This window comes from Heterocephalus glaber, unplaced genomic scaffold, assembly GCF_053883595.1.
Source record: "Heterocephalus glaber isolate CG9 unplaced genomic scaffold, H.glaber_assembly_v1.0 deba00001452, whole genome shotgun sequence".
Taxonomy (NCBI): domain Eukaryota; kingdom Metazoa; phylum Chordata; class Mammalia; order Rodentia; family Bathyergidae; genus Heterocephalus; species Heterocephalus glaber.
Genome location: NW_028258302.1, coordinates 10,991,332 through 11,004,224, shown reverse-complemented (window position 1 = coordinate 11,004,224; position 12,893 = coordinate 10,991,332). Strand labels below are relative to the sequence as shown.

The 12,893-nt window shown below is 42.0% G+C and overlaps 1 protein-coding gene across 4 annotated transcripts in view; it reads left to right on the top strand.

The window, feature by feature from the left end:
- Window positions 1–9,033, top strand: part of Lck (LCK proto-oncogene, Src family tyrosine kinase) — a 29,540-nt gene extending 20,507 nt beyond the window's left edge. For all 4 annotated transcript variants that reach the window (XM_013074413.3, XM_021263262.2, XM_087215384.1 and 1 more), the window contains one exon: window positions 1,561–9,033. In XM_013074413.3, the coding sequence (XP_012929867.1) occupies window positions 1,561–1,763 (203 nt within the window). In that variant the 3' untranslated portion in view covers window positions 1,764–9,033. The remainder of the gene's footprint in view (window positions 1–1,560) is intronic.
- The last annotated feature ends 3,860 nt before the right edge of the window (window positions 9,034–12,893 follow it).

Sequence of the window (12,893 nt, the reverse complement as noted above, 5' to 3'; positions counted from 1 at the left end):
GTTTGATCCCTGGTACCAAAAAAAAAAAGAAAAGAAAAGAAATGTGAAAACACCATATGGGTCAAACCAATGTGGGTCTGTGGCTATATTTAGGCTGTTTAGTCTGTGGGTTTGCACCCTCGACTCTAGCCACAGGTGTTTAGTTCCATGGTCTGCATCCTCCAATGTCCTTATTTTAAAATGTGAGGGACCCATAGGTAGAGAGGGCCCCCAGGGCAAGGCCTCGGCAGATGGGTCCATCCCCAAACTCTGAAGAACCAAAACTCTTTTGCTAGGACTCTATAAGGATTTAGTCTTTGGGAGCTGCTTGTCATGCTCTTTTCTCATGAGTCTGAAACAGAGACCAGAGACTGTGTGAGTAACATAGAAACAGGGAGCTGTGTTACTGCTGATACCATGCATTCTCCAGAGCAGCTCTTCTTGGGGTCGGCATGCTGGAAGCCTACCATGGCGGCCAGGGCCAGCAAAAAGGGAGGTTACCAGCCCAAAGACTGTTTCATCTGGCTCATGGAGGGGCCTAGTGAACCCTCTCAGCCCCAGGCAGCGTCTGCTTTGCTGAAGCCTGGGGTTCATCTGGTGTATTGATGTAGCATCTCATGTGCCTGGTCCCAAAGTTAGAGATTCCTCACCACTGCCCTGGCCCTGACATTATTCTCACCACATCATGCCAGCTGCAGATGTCCTTTGGAAACATCTTCTATCCAGGGACTGTACTTAGTGTTCATATGCATTATTTCTTTCAACCCTTATAACAGCTCTGTGAGATAGGAATGGCCATTTACTGTATTATCCAGATGAGGAAACAGGTTCAAAAGAGTTGGGTTGGGCTGGGGATTTAGCTCAGTGGTGCCACCACCTGCCTCCCAAGCACAAGGTCCCTACTTCAATCCCTGGTACCAAAAAAACCCAACCAAACAAAAGAACCCAAAAGAGTTGGCTCTCACAAGGTCCTGCAGCTAACAAGCGTAAGCTGTACGAGGCTCTCCAAGTGGTATTCAGCAGGTACTGCCAATGTAGATTTCTGTTGGTGAAGACCAGTGTCTCTATGGATTGGTGCTCATACCATGCCAGTTAAATACCCTGAATATTACCTGTATTAGCTTTCTATTACTGCAACAAAATACTTCATTATGTCCAGGAAGCAAAGAAAGGAAAAAGAGGGGCTGGATCCCAATATTCCCTTCAAGGACATACCCGCAATGACCTAACTTCCTTCTATTGGGCCCTACCTCCCACAGTTTCTACCATGGCCCACTAGCAGCACAGGCTGGGGGTCAAGCCTTCAACACATGGGCCTTTGGGAGATAGTCAAGATCCCAACCCTAGCTAGGCCTGGTGGTGCACACCTGTAATCCCAGCACTAGGGAGGCTGAGGCAGGAGGATTGCTGCAAGTTTGAGGCCAGCCTGGGCTACATAGTGAGTTCAAGGCCAACCTGAACTACAAAGGGAGACCTTGCCTCAAAAAACCAAAGGAAAAAAAAATTCAAACTCTCCCATCAGCCCTGCCCGTGGGCTTTCCAGGCCTGCAAGCTTAATGTCCTTTTCCCATCAACCTCCAGGGATGACCAATCCTGAGGTAATTCAGAACTTGGAGCGAGGCTACCGCATGGTACAACCTGACAATTGTCCAGAGGAGTTGTACCACCTCATGATGCTGTGCTGGAAGGAGCGCCCAGAGGACCGGCCCACCTTTGACTACCTTCGCAGTGTGCTGGAGGACTTCTTCACGGCCACAGAGGGCCAGTACCAGCCCCAACCTTGACAAGCCTCACTGGCCTGGGGCCCTCCCCCATCTCACAACCCTGGCTTGGGGAGATGGCGTTTTGGTGCCATATCCATATGGCCTATGGACAATGGACTCTTCACATGAATCTCACCCATGTGCAACACGTGTTCATCTTGTGTCTTGTACACACGTCTTGCAGTTGTGTGTGCTCTGTACATGTCTTACACATGTGGAGCCTATGGATGTATGTCTTGGATACCATCTCAGGTGTCTCTTTTTGGATGCTCCCATTTCCTGAGACCACAGACTGGGGAGAGAAACCTATGACTGACATCTGCTTCTGCTCCCCACTTGTTTTCCCTCTGGTTATCCCAAAGCTCATTGCAGGCTGGGACCTTACCTAATACCTCTGTGTGCTCCTCCATGGTGCCTGGCACGCATCAGGAGCTCAATAAATGTCTGTTGATGAAGGTTGCACATATCTCTGCTGCACTCTCCACCTCCCTTTCCTTTTAGTAGGTTGGGGGTTGAATAGATGGAAACTGGGTCACCCTGAAATCAGGGTGAGTGGTGGGATAAGTGGTTATCTGAACATTTTCCAGCCCTTGTGATGCTGGTCCCACAACTCTGCTGTATGCACTCTCTGAACCCCTTCAAGTGAGACAGTGTTCTTCACCTGTCCCCCCAGAGAACTGAGGACCAGCTTTACCTGGAAGCTCCCAGGGTGTGGATGTGCAACAGAACCTTCCTCCCCTTATAAAGGGAATAGAATTTTTGTTAAGCTACTGATTTAGGGCTATATTTGACCTTAGATATATTTTGATTTGCCTTTAGAATGTTGTATGTGCCAGGCACTGTTTGAGGGTAATAGAATATACAGTAGGCAAAACATGCACACATGCTGGGCATGGTGGAGCACACCTGTAATCCCTGGGCTACATAGTGAGTTCAAGGCCAGCATGAACTGCATAGCCAGAACCTGACTCAAAAACAAACAAATAGGGCCAGGGATTTAGCTCAGTGGTGCCACGTCTGCCTGGCAAGCACAAGGTCCTGATTTTGATCCCTGGTACAAAAAAAACCAACACACACACACACACACACACACACACACACACACACACACACACAGGCTAATCTCTGGCTTTGTGGAGCTTGCATTCTAGTATGGAAAAGCATACAGTCAACATCAGAAACAAGTAAAATTACATAGTGGTTATTGCTAAGGAAAAAACAGAGCAGGGTGAGGGGAGTCAAGAATGTCATGTTTTTATCTTGAGATACTCAGAAGGGACCCCCACTTTTGGTTTTGCATATGTCCTGGATGTTTTGCTGTCACGTTTCTGTGCAATGACCATCTAAGGATCCAGGCAGGTTACCTTTGAGGAAGCTCCCCTGCCGCCATCCCAAGCTCCTAGGTCAGAGAAGCTGAGCCAGTCCCAGCACCCGGAAGGAAGCTTCCCTGGCCGCCATCCCAAGCTCCTAGGGCAGAGAAGCTGAGCCAGTCCCAGCACCCAGAAGGAAGCTCCCCCACTGCCATCCCAAGCTCCTAGGGCAGAGAAGCTGAGCCAGTCCCAGCACCCAGAAGGAAGCTCCCCTGCTGCCATCCCAAGCTCCTAGGGCAGGGAAGCTGAGCCAGTCCCAGCTCCTGGTAGGAAGCCCCCCAACTGCCATCCCAAGCTCCTAGGGCAGAGAAGGTGAGCCTCAAGGGCACCAGAAGCAACCCCCCTGCCATGGAAATGAGAAGACATGTAAACAAGTCTCAAAAACAGACTTCTGGATCACCTACAGCAACCCCAAGGGAAATGAGATGGAACAATCTGATACTCAACTACCTGGACTCTCTGAACTGGCAACAAAAGAGGATCTGGGAAAAATGAAATCAGAAATAATTACTCAGATAACAGCAAAGATTTTGCTCATGACATGATTAATAAATCTAGAGAGGACACAGATAAAAAAAATAGAGGATCTGAGGAACATGATGGAATCCCAACACAGGAAACAAATGGAATTCATAAAACAGATGCAAACAGATTTCCAGGAGATTAAAAACTCCATCAAAAGTCTGCGCAGCAGAGTGAACCAATGTGAGGATAGAATTTCAGTTATAGAAGAAAAGATTGCAATTAGTGACCAGGAAAAGAAAAATTGCTTTAAAATTGTAAAGGAACACGAGAAATCAATCCAGCAGCTGCTAGACGATGCAAAGAAGAATAACATAAGACTGTTTGGAGTCAGTGAAGAAAGAGGAAAGAGTGCCGATGACATAAAAAAAGTGTTCACAGAAGTGATGGCAGAAAACTTCCCAAGGAGGGGAAAAGAACTTGACATACAGATAAGTGAGGCATATAGGACTCTAAAGAGCCTTGATCAAAAAAAATCTACACATAGGCATATAATAGTTAGGATTCCAGAAATCCAACAGAAAAACAAAATTCTACAAGCAGTGAGAGAAAAGAAACAAATCACATACAAAGGAAAGCCCATCAGAATCACAGCAGACTTCTCAATGCAAACCCTCAAGGCAAGAAGAGCTTGGAGTGATGTATTTCAAGCCCTAAGGGAAAACAGCCTCCAACCCAGATTGATGTACCCTGCAAAACTATCTTTCAAAATTGATGGAGAAATAAGATGCTTTCATGATAAAGAGCACCTCAGGAACTTCATGAATATCAAACTGGCACTCCAAAAAATTTTAGACAATACCCTAGAAAAGGACAATAAGGATCACAACCCCAGGAAACCCAGCAGAGTGAATCCATTGGGCGTGACAAATTAAACGCAAAGGGGGAGAATCCAACAAAAAGAAAAAGTCATGACAAGGCTTTTAAAACTTTTAACTTCATCTCCCTAATGAGTGTATAATTCAATCTTGTTATTGTACTGATTAGTATTTTTCTGATTCTAGTGTTGCAGACCTTTCCTTGTGCTCTACTGGCTATTTATCATCTTCTTATGTCTACTTTTTAATTGGGTTGTCTATTAATGAGCTGTAAAAGTTCTTTATATATTCTGGTCATAGGTTATATGCATTGTAAATATGGTCTGTTTAAGCACTATTTTTCATTTTAATGATGTCATTTAAAGTTCTAGATTTTGATGGAATCTCATTTATCAATTTTTTTCTTTTATACATCATGTCTTTTGTATCCTAGGTAGTTCTTGCCTACCCTGAATTCATAAACATTTTCCCTTATACTTTCTTCTTAAAGTTTTATACTTTTAGGCTTTCATATTTAGGTTCATAGTGATACGGAAAAGTTTTAGATAACTTAATAGATTGAATATTAAGGTAGTTGTAGAAGCAAAATAATTAATGTATTCTTTTAAGATTTGCTTTTCCTGTAACTCCTTGTTTAAGGTGAGGATTATCTGACTCTAACCAGTAACTTCATTAACCTAACAAAGTTACCATGCCAGGTATATGGCCTATCTTGTGTCTGTGACTTGTAAATAGGAACTGGAATTGTATTTACATACCAAAGACCACTAGGGATGAGATAATGGCTAAAAAGGATATAAAAAGGGAAATGCTGAACAAAGCAGGCGAGGATATGGACCAGACTGGTTTCTGGGGTTCCTGTCCACTTGCGAGAAGAAATTTTATTATTTTATCTGAATTCTGTGTCTCTGTGTGTTTCTTTCTGAGATTTCTTCAACATTTGGTGCGTTGGCCGGGAATCGGGAATGAAATAGCCCTTTTGGGCATCGGCCCGAACCCCACCGGAAGGAGCCCCTCTCTGTCTCCTCGAGAGGAAAGGCACACCCCTGGGACTAATTTCCTAGGCTCCCCAACAGGACAGAGATCCGCTCACCGTTGGAGGTTTGCCGGAACCCGAGAAGGAAGCTACAGAAGGAGGACTGCTGCTTTTGGTGTCTCATCTGTCTCTTTCCTTTGCTGGATGAGAAACCCCGGGAAACCCCCTAGTCGTTAACTTCGCCTTGTGAATTTGGACTCTGTAACTTTGGGCAAATACAGCACAGGGGCCTCATCACCCCTTGTGCTTTGCCATTTGGAAAGGTAGCTCCTCCCATTTGTTTTGGTTCAGTTTATGAACTTTGGGCAAACATAGTGCAGGGGCCTGATCACCCCTTGTGCTTTGCAGTTTGGGGAGGTAGCTCCTCCCATTTGTTTTGGTTCACTTTGTGAACTTTGGGTAAACATAGTGCAGGGACCTGATCACCCCTCGTGCTTTGCCATTTGGGAAGGTAGCTTCTTTCATTTGTTTTGGTTAGGGTTAGGGGGTCACCGGGAGGGAATGTGATAATTTCTGAATAAATGTGTGAGTGAAAGAGTTCTGGATAGGAGAGTGTGTGGAACAAGCTGCGGAACAAGACAGAGGGAGGAAGCGATTGCACTTGAGGAGTCCTCCCCGAGTTGTAGAATTTGTGTGTGGTTGCATTTAACAAAGGCACAATGGTGAGCTTAGGCGACAGCCCACCTTAGCCTGAACAGACCTTAAAATGGCCGAGAAGCCCGCAGCCAGGCAGGCGAGCGAGTGATTCCCCCTCCTTTGTTTGTCTTGCATCTCCACAAGGGTACCCATCTACGCACCAACACTCTGATCGGCCGATCGTGGGGACAGAAACATCTCTTCCTACTGTTTTGGAATGCATGCTTAAGAATTTTAAGAAGGATTTTACTGGAAATTATGGTATTAAGATGAAACCCCAAAACTTAGAGCCTTTTGTGAGGTAGAATGGCCCAAGCTTTGCCTAGCTTGGCCAACTGAGAGATCCCTAGGGTGAGGGTCTCGTCTGGTCCATCTGGCTAACAATCACCACCCCTGGACGGGAACATCCAGATCAATTTCCCTATATTGATTTATGGCTCAAATTGTGCCACAGAATGCCTCCTTAGCTTCATATGTGCGCCCCGGAAGCGAAAAGCAACATCCTGGCCATCTGTCAGAAAGGGAATGATGCTGAAAAGTACCTGGTTCTTTCAGATCCAGACCGAGAGAATTTAGACTTCCCCCCTCTTTTTGTGTTGCTAAATTCACAAATTTGGAGGAGGTGGGGACAAAAGCATGAAAACTGCTTGGCTTCAGATCACCGTGCTGTGGTCAGACTCAGAGAGGAACGAATAGGGCTTACACTCAAATTTTAAAAATTAGTAAGAAAAAATAAGTAATGGATTAAAAACAGCTTAAAAAAAAAAAAAAAAAAAGCTCTGAAAGACATAAAGCCAGAGAAAGTAAGAAATTTTACAAGGGTTACAAATTTTAGTTAATTGATAAATGTATCTGTGTTTCAGTTTGAGTTGATGTTTAATTGGTGTACTTAAAGTATTGTACATTGCAAATTCTTCAATTGTAATTATAAGGTTAACTTGCTCTTTTCTGCACTTTGTTGATAAAAAAAAACCCTCAAGGTTACTACCATTCAATTGGCAGCCAACCAAATTTAAATTGTAACAATCTGAGAATGAAAAAAGGGACACTTTAAAATTTTAACAGCTAAAGACTAGTTTGTGATAAAAGGTCTATAGTCAGATAAAAATATATATTTAAAAGCTATAAGTAAAAGAGATATAATTTTGATATAAAAAATTTTGTATGTCTGTCTTGTTAAAAAGATAAAAAGATATACAAGACCAGAAGGTCTAGGTATGTCAAAAGATGCGTGAAAGTGATTTATCAAAAAAAATGTATGTTTGTTGGTTTCAACTATGTTATAAAAGGTTTAAATATGTTTACATTAGTTGTTACCAAAGGGTTAAATTCTAAATATGTTACTATAATATGTGTACATTGGTCATCTTCAAAGGGTTTAAAAGCCAACAGGTTACAATATAATCTGCTTTATAGTGAGTTAGAAAAAAACTGTTGGAAAAAGGCACAAATATGTCAGACCAAGGTGCAATATTTGAGATTTGACTTTAAAAAGGATTAAAAAAAGAGGCTTGGTCCAGAGAAAAAGGTCATTTATTCTCTGCCAAGACCCCTCCAAAATGCTTCAGTTATTTGATTCCATCTTTGCTATCCATTGTCCTAATTGGGAAGACTGTGAAAAACTTTGTAGAACTTTGTTAACCTCTAAAATATACAGAGAGTTTTAGGAAAAATTAAAAAGTTAATGCCACTAGAATACTGGGTGCTATGCAGAATCCAGATGCTTGATATGAACAGCAATTCCCAATAAATGTGTGGCCCAATTGGGATCCCAGTACCCAAACAGGATAGGAAAACTTGAGAAATTATCAGACAACCCTTTTAGCAGGAATGCGGGCTGCAACTAAAAGGCTTACAAATATGATTAAAGTGCTAGAAACACAGCAGGAGCCCAAAGAGAGCCCTGAGAGATTTTATGAGTAGTTCTGTAAAGTTTACAGAATGTATACACCTTTTGATCCTACTGTTCCTGAAAACCATCAGCTAATTAATACAACTTTTGTAACCCAGTCAGCACCAGATATTAGAAGGAAAATCCAAAGGCAGGAGACTTGGGAAGGCATGAATATAACACAATTGTTGCAATTAGCTGGGAAAGTGTATGTGAATAGAGAGACAGTGAAAGAGAAAGAGAGCCAGGAAGGAAGATAGCAGTAGCTATGGGAGCCAAAGAAGAAAAGGAAAAAGAAAGACAAGGCTTAAGGAAAAGAAAGAGCAGGACTTGAAGGAAAGGAAGGATACTGGCACATTGTTGCCTGTGACGGAGGACGGTAACGGACACAGACCAGGCTCAATGCAGCTAGGCCTCCATGAGCCCATGGTCAATATATAGATAGGGGGCCAAAATATGTCCTTAATGGTGGATAGTGATGCAGAACATTCAGTAGTAACAGCTCCAGTTGCCCTTCTGAGTGGAAAGCGCATCCAAGTGATTAGTGCCACTGGAATTTCAAAAAAGCGCCAGTTTTGTAATGAAAGGACATGTGAAATTGGAGGACATAAAGTGAAACATGAATTCTTGTGTATGCGAGAATGTCCTAGCCCCTTACTAGGAAGAGATTTATTATCTAAATTGGGAGCTACAATAACTTTCACCCAATGAGGAAATGCTTCTCTGCGTTTAGACCTAGGAAGATATCTCATCATGATGGTAACAACTAAAACAGAGGGTGAATGGCAGTGTTACAATGTGGATGATGTTTTCCAGGCTCTGCAAGAATTAAGAACTATGTTTCCTAGAGTATTGGCAGAGGAATCACTCCCAGGCATAGCTAAGAATCATCCACCCACAGTTATAAAATTAAAAGACAGGGCTGGGGATTTAGCTCAGTGGTACTGCCGCCTGCCTCGCAAGCACAAGGACCTGAGTTCAATCCCCGGTACCAAAAAAACAAAAAACAAAAAACAAATTAAAAGACAATTCGGCCCCATTGGTGTAAAACAATACCCAATGTCCAGGCAAGCCCAAATTGGAATTAAACCCCATATCATGAGATTAAAGGAATTGGGACTTATTAGAGAACATATGTCACCTTGGAATACCCCTTTGCTGCCTGTTTGGAAACCCGATGGGGACTATAGGCCAGTGCAAGATCTGTGGGCTGTAAATGACAGAACAGTAACGCTGCACCCAGTGGTCCCTAACCCCTATGCTTTGTTGGGTCTGATACCCCCAGAAGAAGCATAGTTTACTTGTTTGGATTTAAAAGATGCCTTCTTTTGCCTTCTCATCACTCCTCTTAGTCAACCCATCTTTGCATTTGAATGGGAAGACACGAGTGATGGGAAAAATACTCAGTTTACTTGGACTAGATTGCCACAGGGACTCAAAACTCACCCACGCCTTTTGGGGAAGCCCTAGCCAAGGACTTGCTTGCCTTCCCCGTGGAACAATATAGCTGTGTCCTAATGCAGTATGTGGCTGACTTACCGTTATGCAGCTCAACCCAAGAACGGTTCTGGGAAGGCACCAAAAAGTTGTTGCCACACTTACAAGAAAACTGGATATAAGGTATCAATGGGGAAAAGCCCAGATTTGTGTACAGCATGTTAAATATTTAGGATTTCAAATAACACAGGGCATGCATTGCCTAGGAAATAAAAAACAGGTTATTAGTGCTGTCCCTATACCCCAAACAAAGAAACAGCTGAGAAGGTTTCTTGGGGCAGCAGGCTTCTGTAAAATTTGGATTCCCGGTTTTACAGAAATCTCTAAACTCCTTTATGAAGCCCTAAAGGGACAAGAGGAAAATCATCTGCAATGGACTGTAAAACAGGAGGAAGCTTTAAAAAAAAAATTAAAATTGACTTAGGCAGCCACCCCAGCCCTATGCATACCAGATGTAAAGCAGCCTTTTACTCTATATGTGACTGAAAAAAACCCAGGTGGCCCTTGGAATGTTGACCCAAGAAGTAGGCCCATGAAATCAACCGGTGGCATATTTGTCTAAGAATTTAGATTCAGTATCAAAAAGATGGCCTCATTGTTTTGGGGCCTTAGCAACTTCAGTTCTGTTGATTCAAAAAAACAGACAAGCTGACTTTAGGTCAGGAACTGACTGTGCAGGCTCCAGACCCAGTCCTAGAACTGCTAAACACAAGGGAGCATCATTGGCTCTCAAATAATTGGGTTACTCAGTATCAAGCCCTTCTCCGTGAGAATCCCCACTTGTGGTTTACTTCTATAAAAACTTTAAATCCTGCTACCTTCTTGCCCACAAAGACAGGCCCTTCCAATCATGACTGCTTGAGTGTCACTGATGAGCTCTTTTCCAGCCACCCAGACTTGCAAATGACACCCTTGTCCGATGCTGACCTCGTTCTGTTCACGGATGGGAGCAGCTTCGTGGAAGATGGGGTTTGTCATGCTGGATATGCAGTAACCATGAAGGATGAGGTGGTCCTAGCCAGGGCCATTGGTGCATGTGCTAAGCTCTGGGCACTCATACAGGCACTCCGATGGGCAAAGGGTAAAAAAGGTATATATATATATATGGACTTTTGCTATGCATTTGCTACATTATACATCATTGGCATGATTTACCAAGAGTGAGATCTTCTCGTGGCAGAAGGGAAGCTAATTAAAAATAAACAGGAAGGGCTGGGGATTTAGTTAAGTGGTTCCAGCGCCTGCCTCGCAAGCACAAGGTCCCGAGTTCGATCCCCGGTACCAAAAAATAAAAAATAAACAAAAATAAACAGGAAATTATACAGTTGTTAGAGACAGTGTGGGAACCTAGCAAAGTCTCAGTAATATATATATATATATATATGTATATATATATATATATATATATATATATATATATATATTGTTCAGGACATCAGAAAGGCAAAGACTTCATTCCACAAGGTAACAATAAAGCTGATGCTGAAAGCCAAGAAAGACAACGCACTCAAAGCCCTTCTCTCACCACTCCGGAGGATGGTGAGTCAATGCACGGCTGAAGAATGGAAGCACCAAAAAGGCCGACATGGGTTATTGTGTTGTGCCAGATCACCACTGCCTTAAGTTTCTTTGTTTTCGAATTACGGGTGTTTAGGCCTAGTTACGAAAAGTTTGATGAACAATATGTGACTTTTAAAATGGTAAAATGGGAACCGGAAGGCTATCCGTTTATAATATTCTTTGATAAAAACATTATGGGGGACCTGGGATAACTTCTGACTGTGGGAGGCTATTCTAATGAAAAATTATACTGCAAAGAGAAAACACAAGTTTGGATCAACGGCTCCCTTGTAGGACAAGCCACTGGTAATTGTAACAATTGTAAACAAGGTCAATGTAATCCTATATCTATGTATATGCCAGTCCTATGGGATCTTATTTGGCTACAAGGAGTAATATATTTCATTAGGACAAGACGTTTAAAAAGATCTTGAGGAAATTCGAGACACACTTCAGGCTTTAGAAACCCAACTAGATTCACTGGCCAATGTCATTACAGAATAGATGTGCTCTCGATTTGCTCACAGCCCAGAAAGGAGGGACTTGCTTACTTCTTGGAGAAGAGTTGTTAATATGCTAATAAATCTGGTGTAGTACAAAAATCACTAGACAAACTAAAAAAATCAGATCAAGGCTCTTGATGAGAAATTTGGTATAGGACAGCTATCCTATGAGATTAATTTTACTTGGGCAGAATGAAAAAAACTTGGATAGGACCTCTTCTGAGTCCCCTTCTTGTTATAATATTAATATTAATGTTGGTCCTTGTGTCATCCAATGGATTTCAAAATTTATATGGTAGCGCAGTGCTGCAGCTCAAGACTACCAAATGTTAGTGTTAAGAAATGTAGATAAACTTGGGTAGAACTTGTAATGGATAGAAGAATTATCCCGAAGTAAACAGAGGGAGGAATGATACGGAAAAGTTTTAGATAACTTAATAGATTGAATATTAAGGTAGTTGTAGAAGCAAAATAAGTAATGTGTTCTTTTAAGATTTGCTTTTCCTGTAACTCCTTGTTTAAGGTGAGGATTATCTGACTCTAACCAGTAACTTCATTAACCTAACAAAGTTACCATGCCAGGGTGAATTTACTATGTATATGGCCTATCTTGTGTCTGTGACTTGTAAATAGGAACTGGAATTGTATTTACATATCAAAGACCACTAGGGATGAGATAATGGCTAAAAAGGATATAAAAAGGGAAATGCTGAGCAAAGGGGGCTCGGAAATGGACCAGACTCGTTTCTGGGGTTCCTGTCCTTTTGTGAGAAGAAATTTTATTATTTTATCCGAATTCTGTGTCTCTGTGTATTTCTTTCTGAGATTTCTGCAACAATAGATCCCTTCAAGTTATTTTCATGTATGGAAATAAAGGGTTGAGGTTAATTTTTTATATATGGATACCAGGTGTTCTAGTGCTATTTGCTGAAAACACTATCTCTTCCTCGGCTCTTGAATTGAGTTTATATTCTATAAAATGCTAATGTTAAATAATCTTTCAAAACTCAGTGGGCCATATATGTGTGGTTCTATTTCTAGATTCTCTGTTTTATTCAAATGGTCTATATGTCTTTCCTTACACCAACACTGCCTTGATTATCGTAGCTTTAGAAGAAGTCTTAAAATTAGGTACTAAACATCTTCCAACACTGTTTTTTTTTTTTTTTTAACTTTTCTAGGTCCTTTGTACTCCTACATAACTTTTAAATTTCAATATCCTATTCTTCATTTATAGCAAGTAAACACAGACCTGAATTTTTATATATACCTTGTGTTTTCTAATCCTGTTAAATTCAAGTACAAGTTCTAGGGGCTC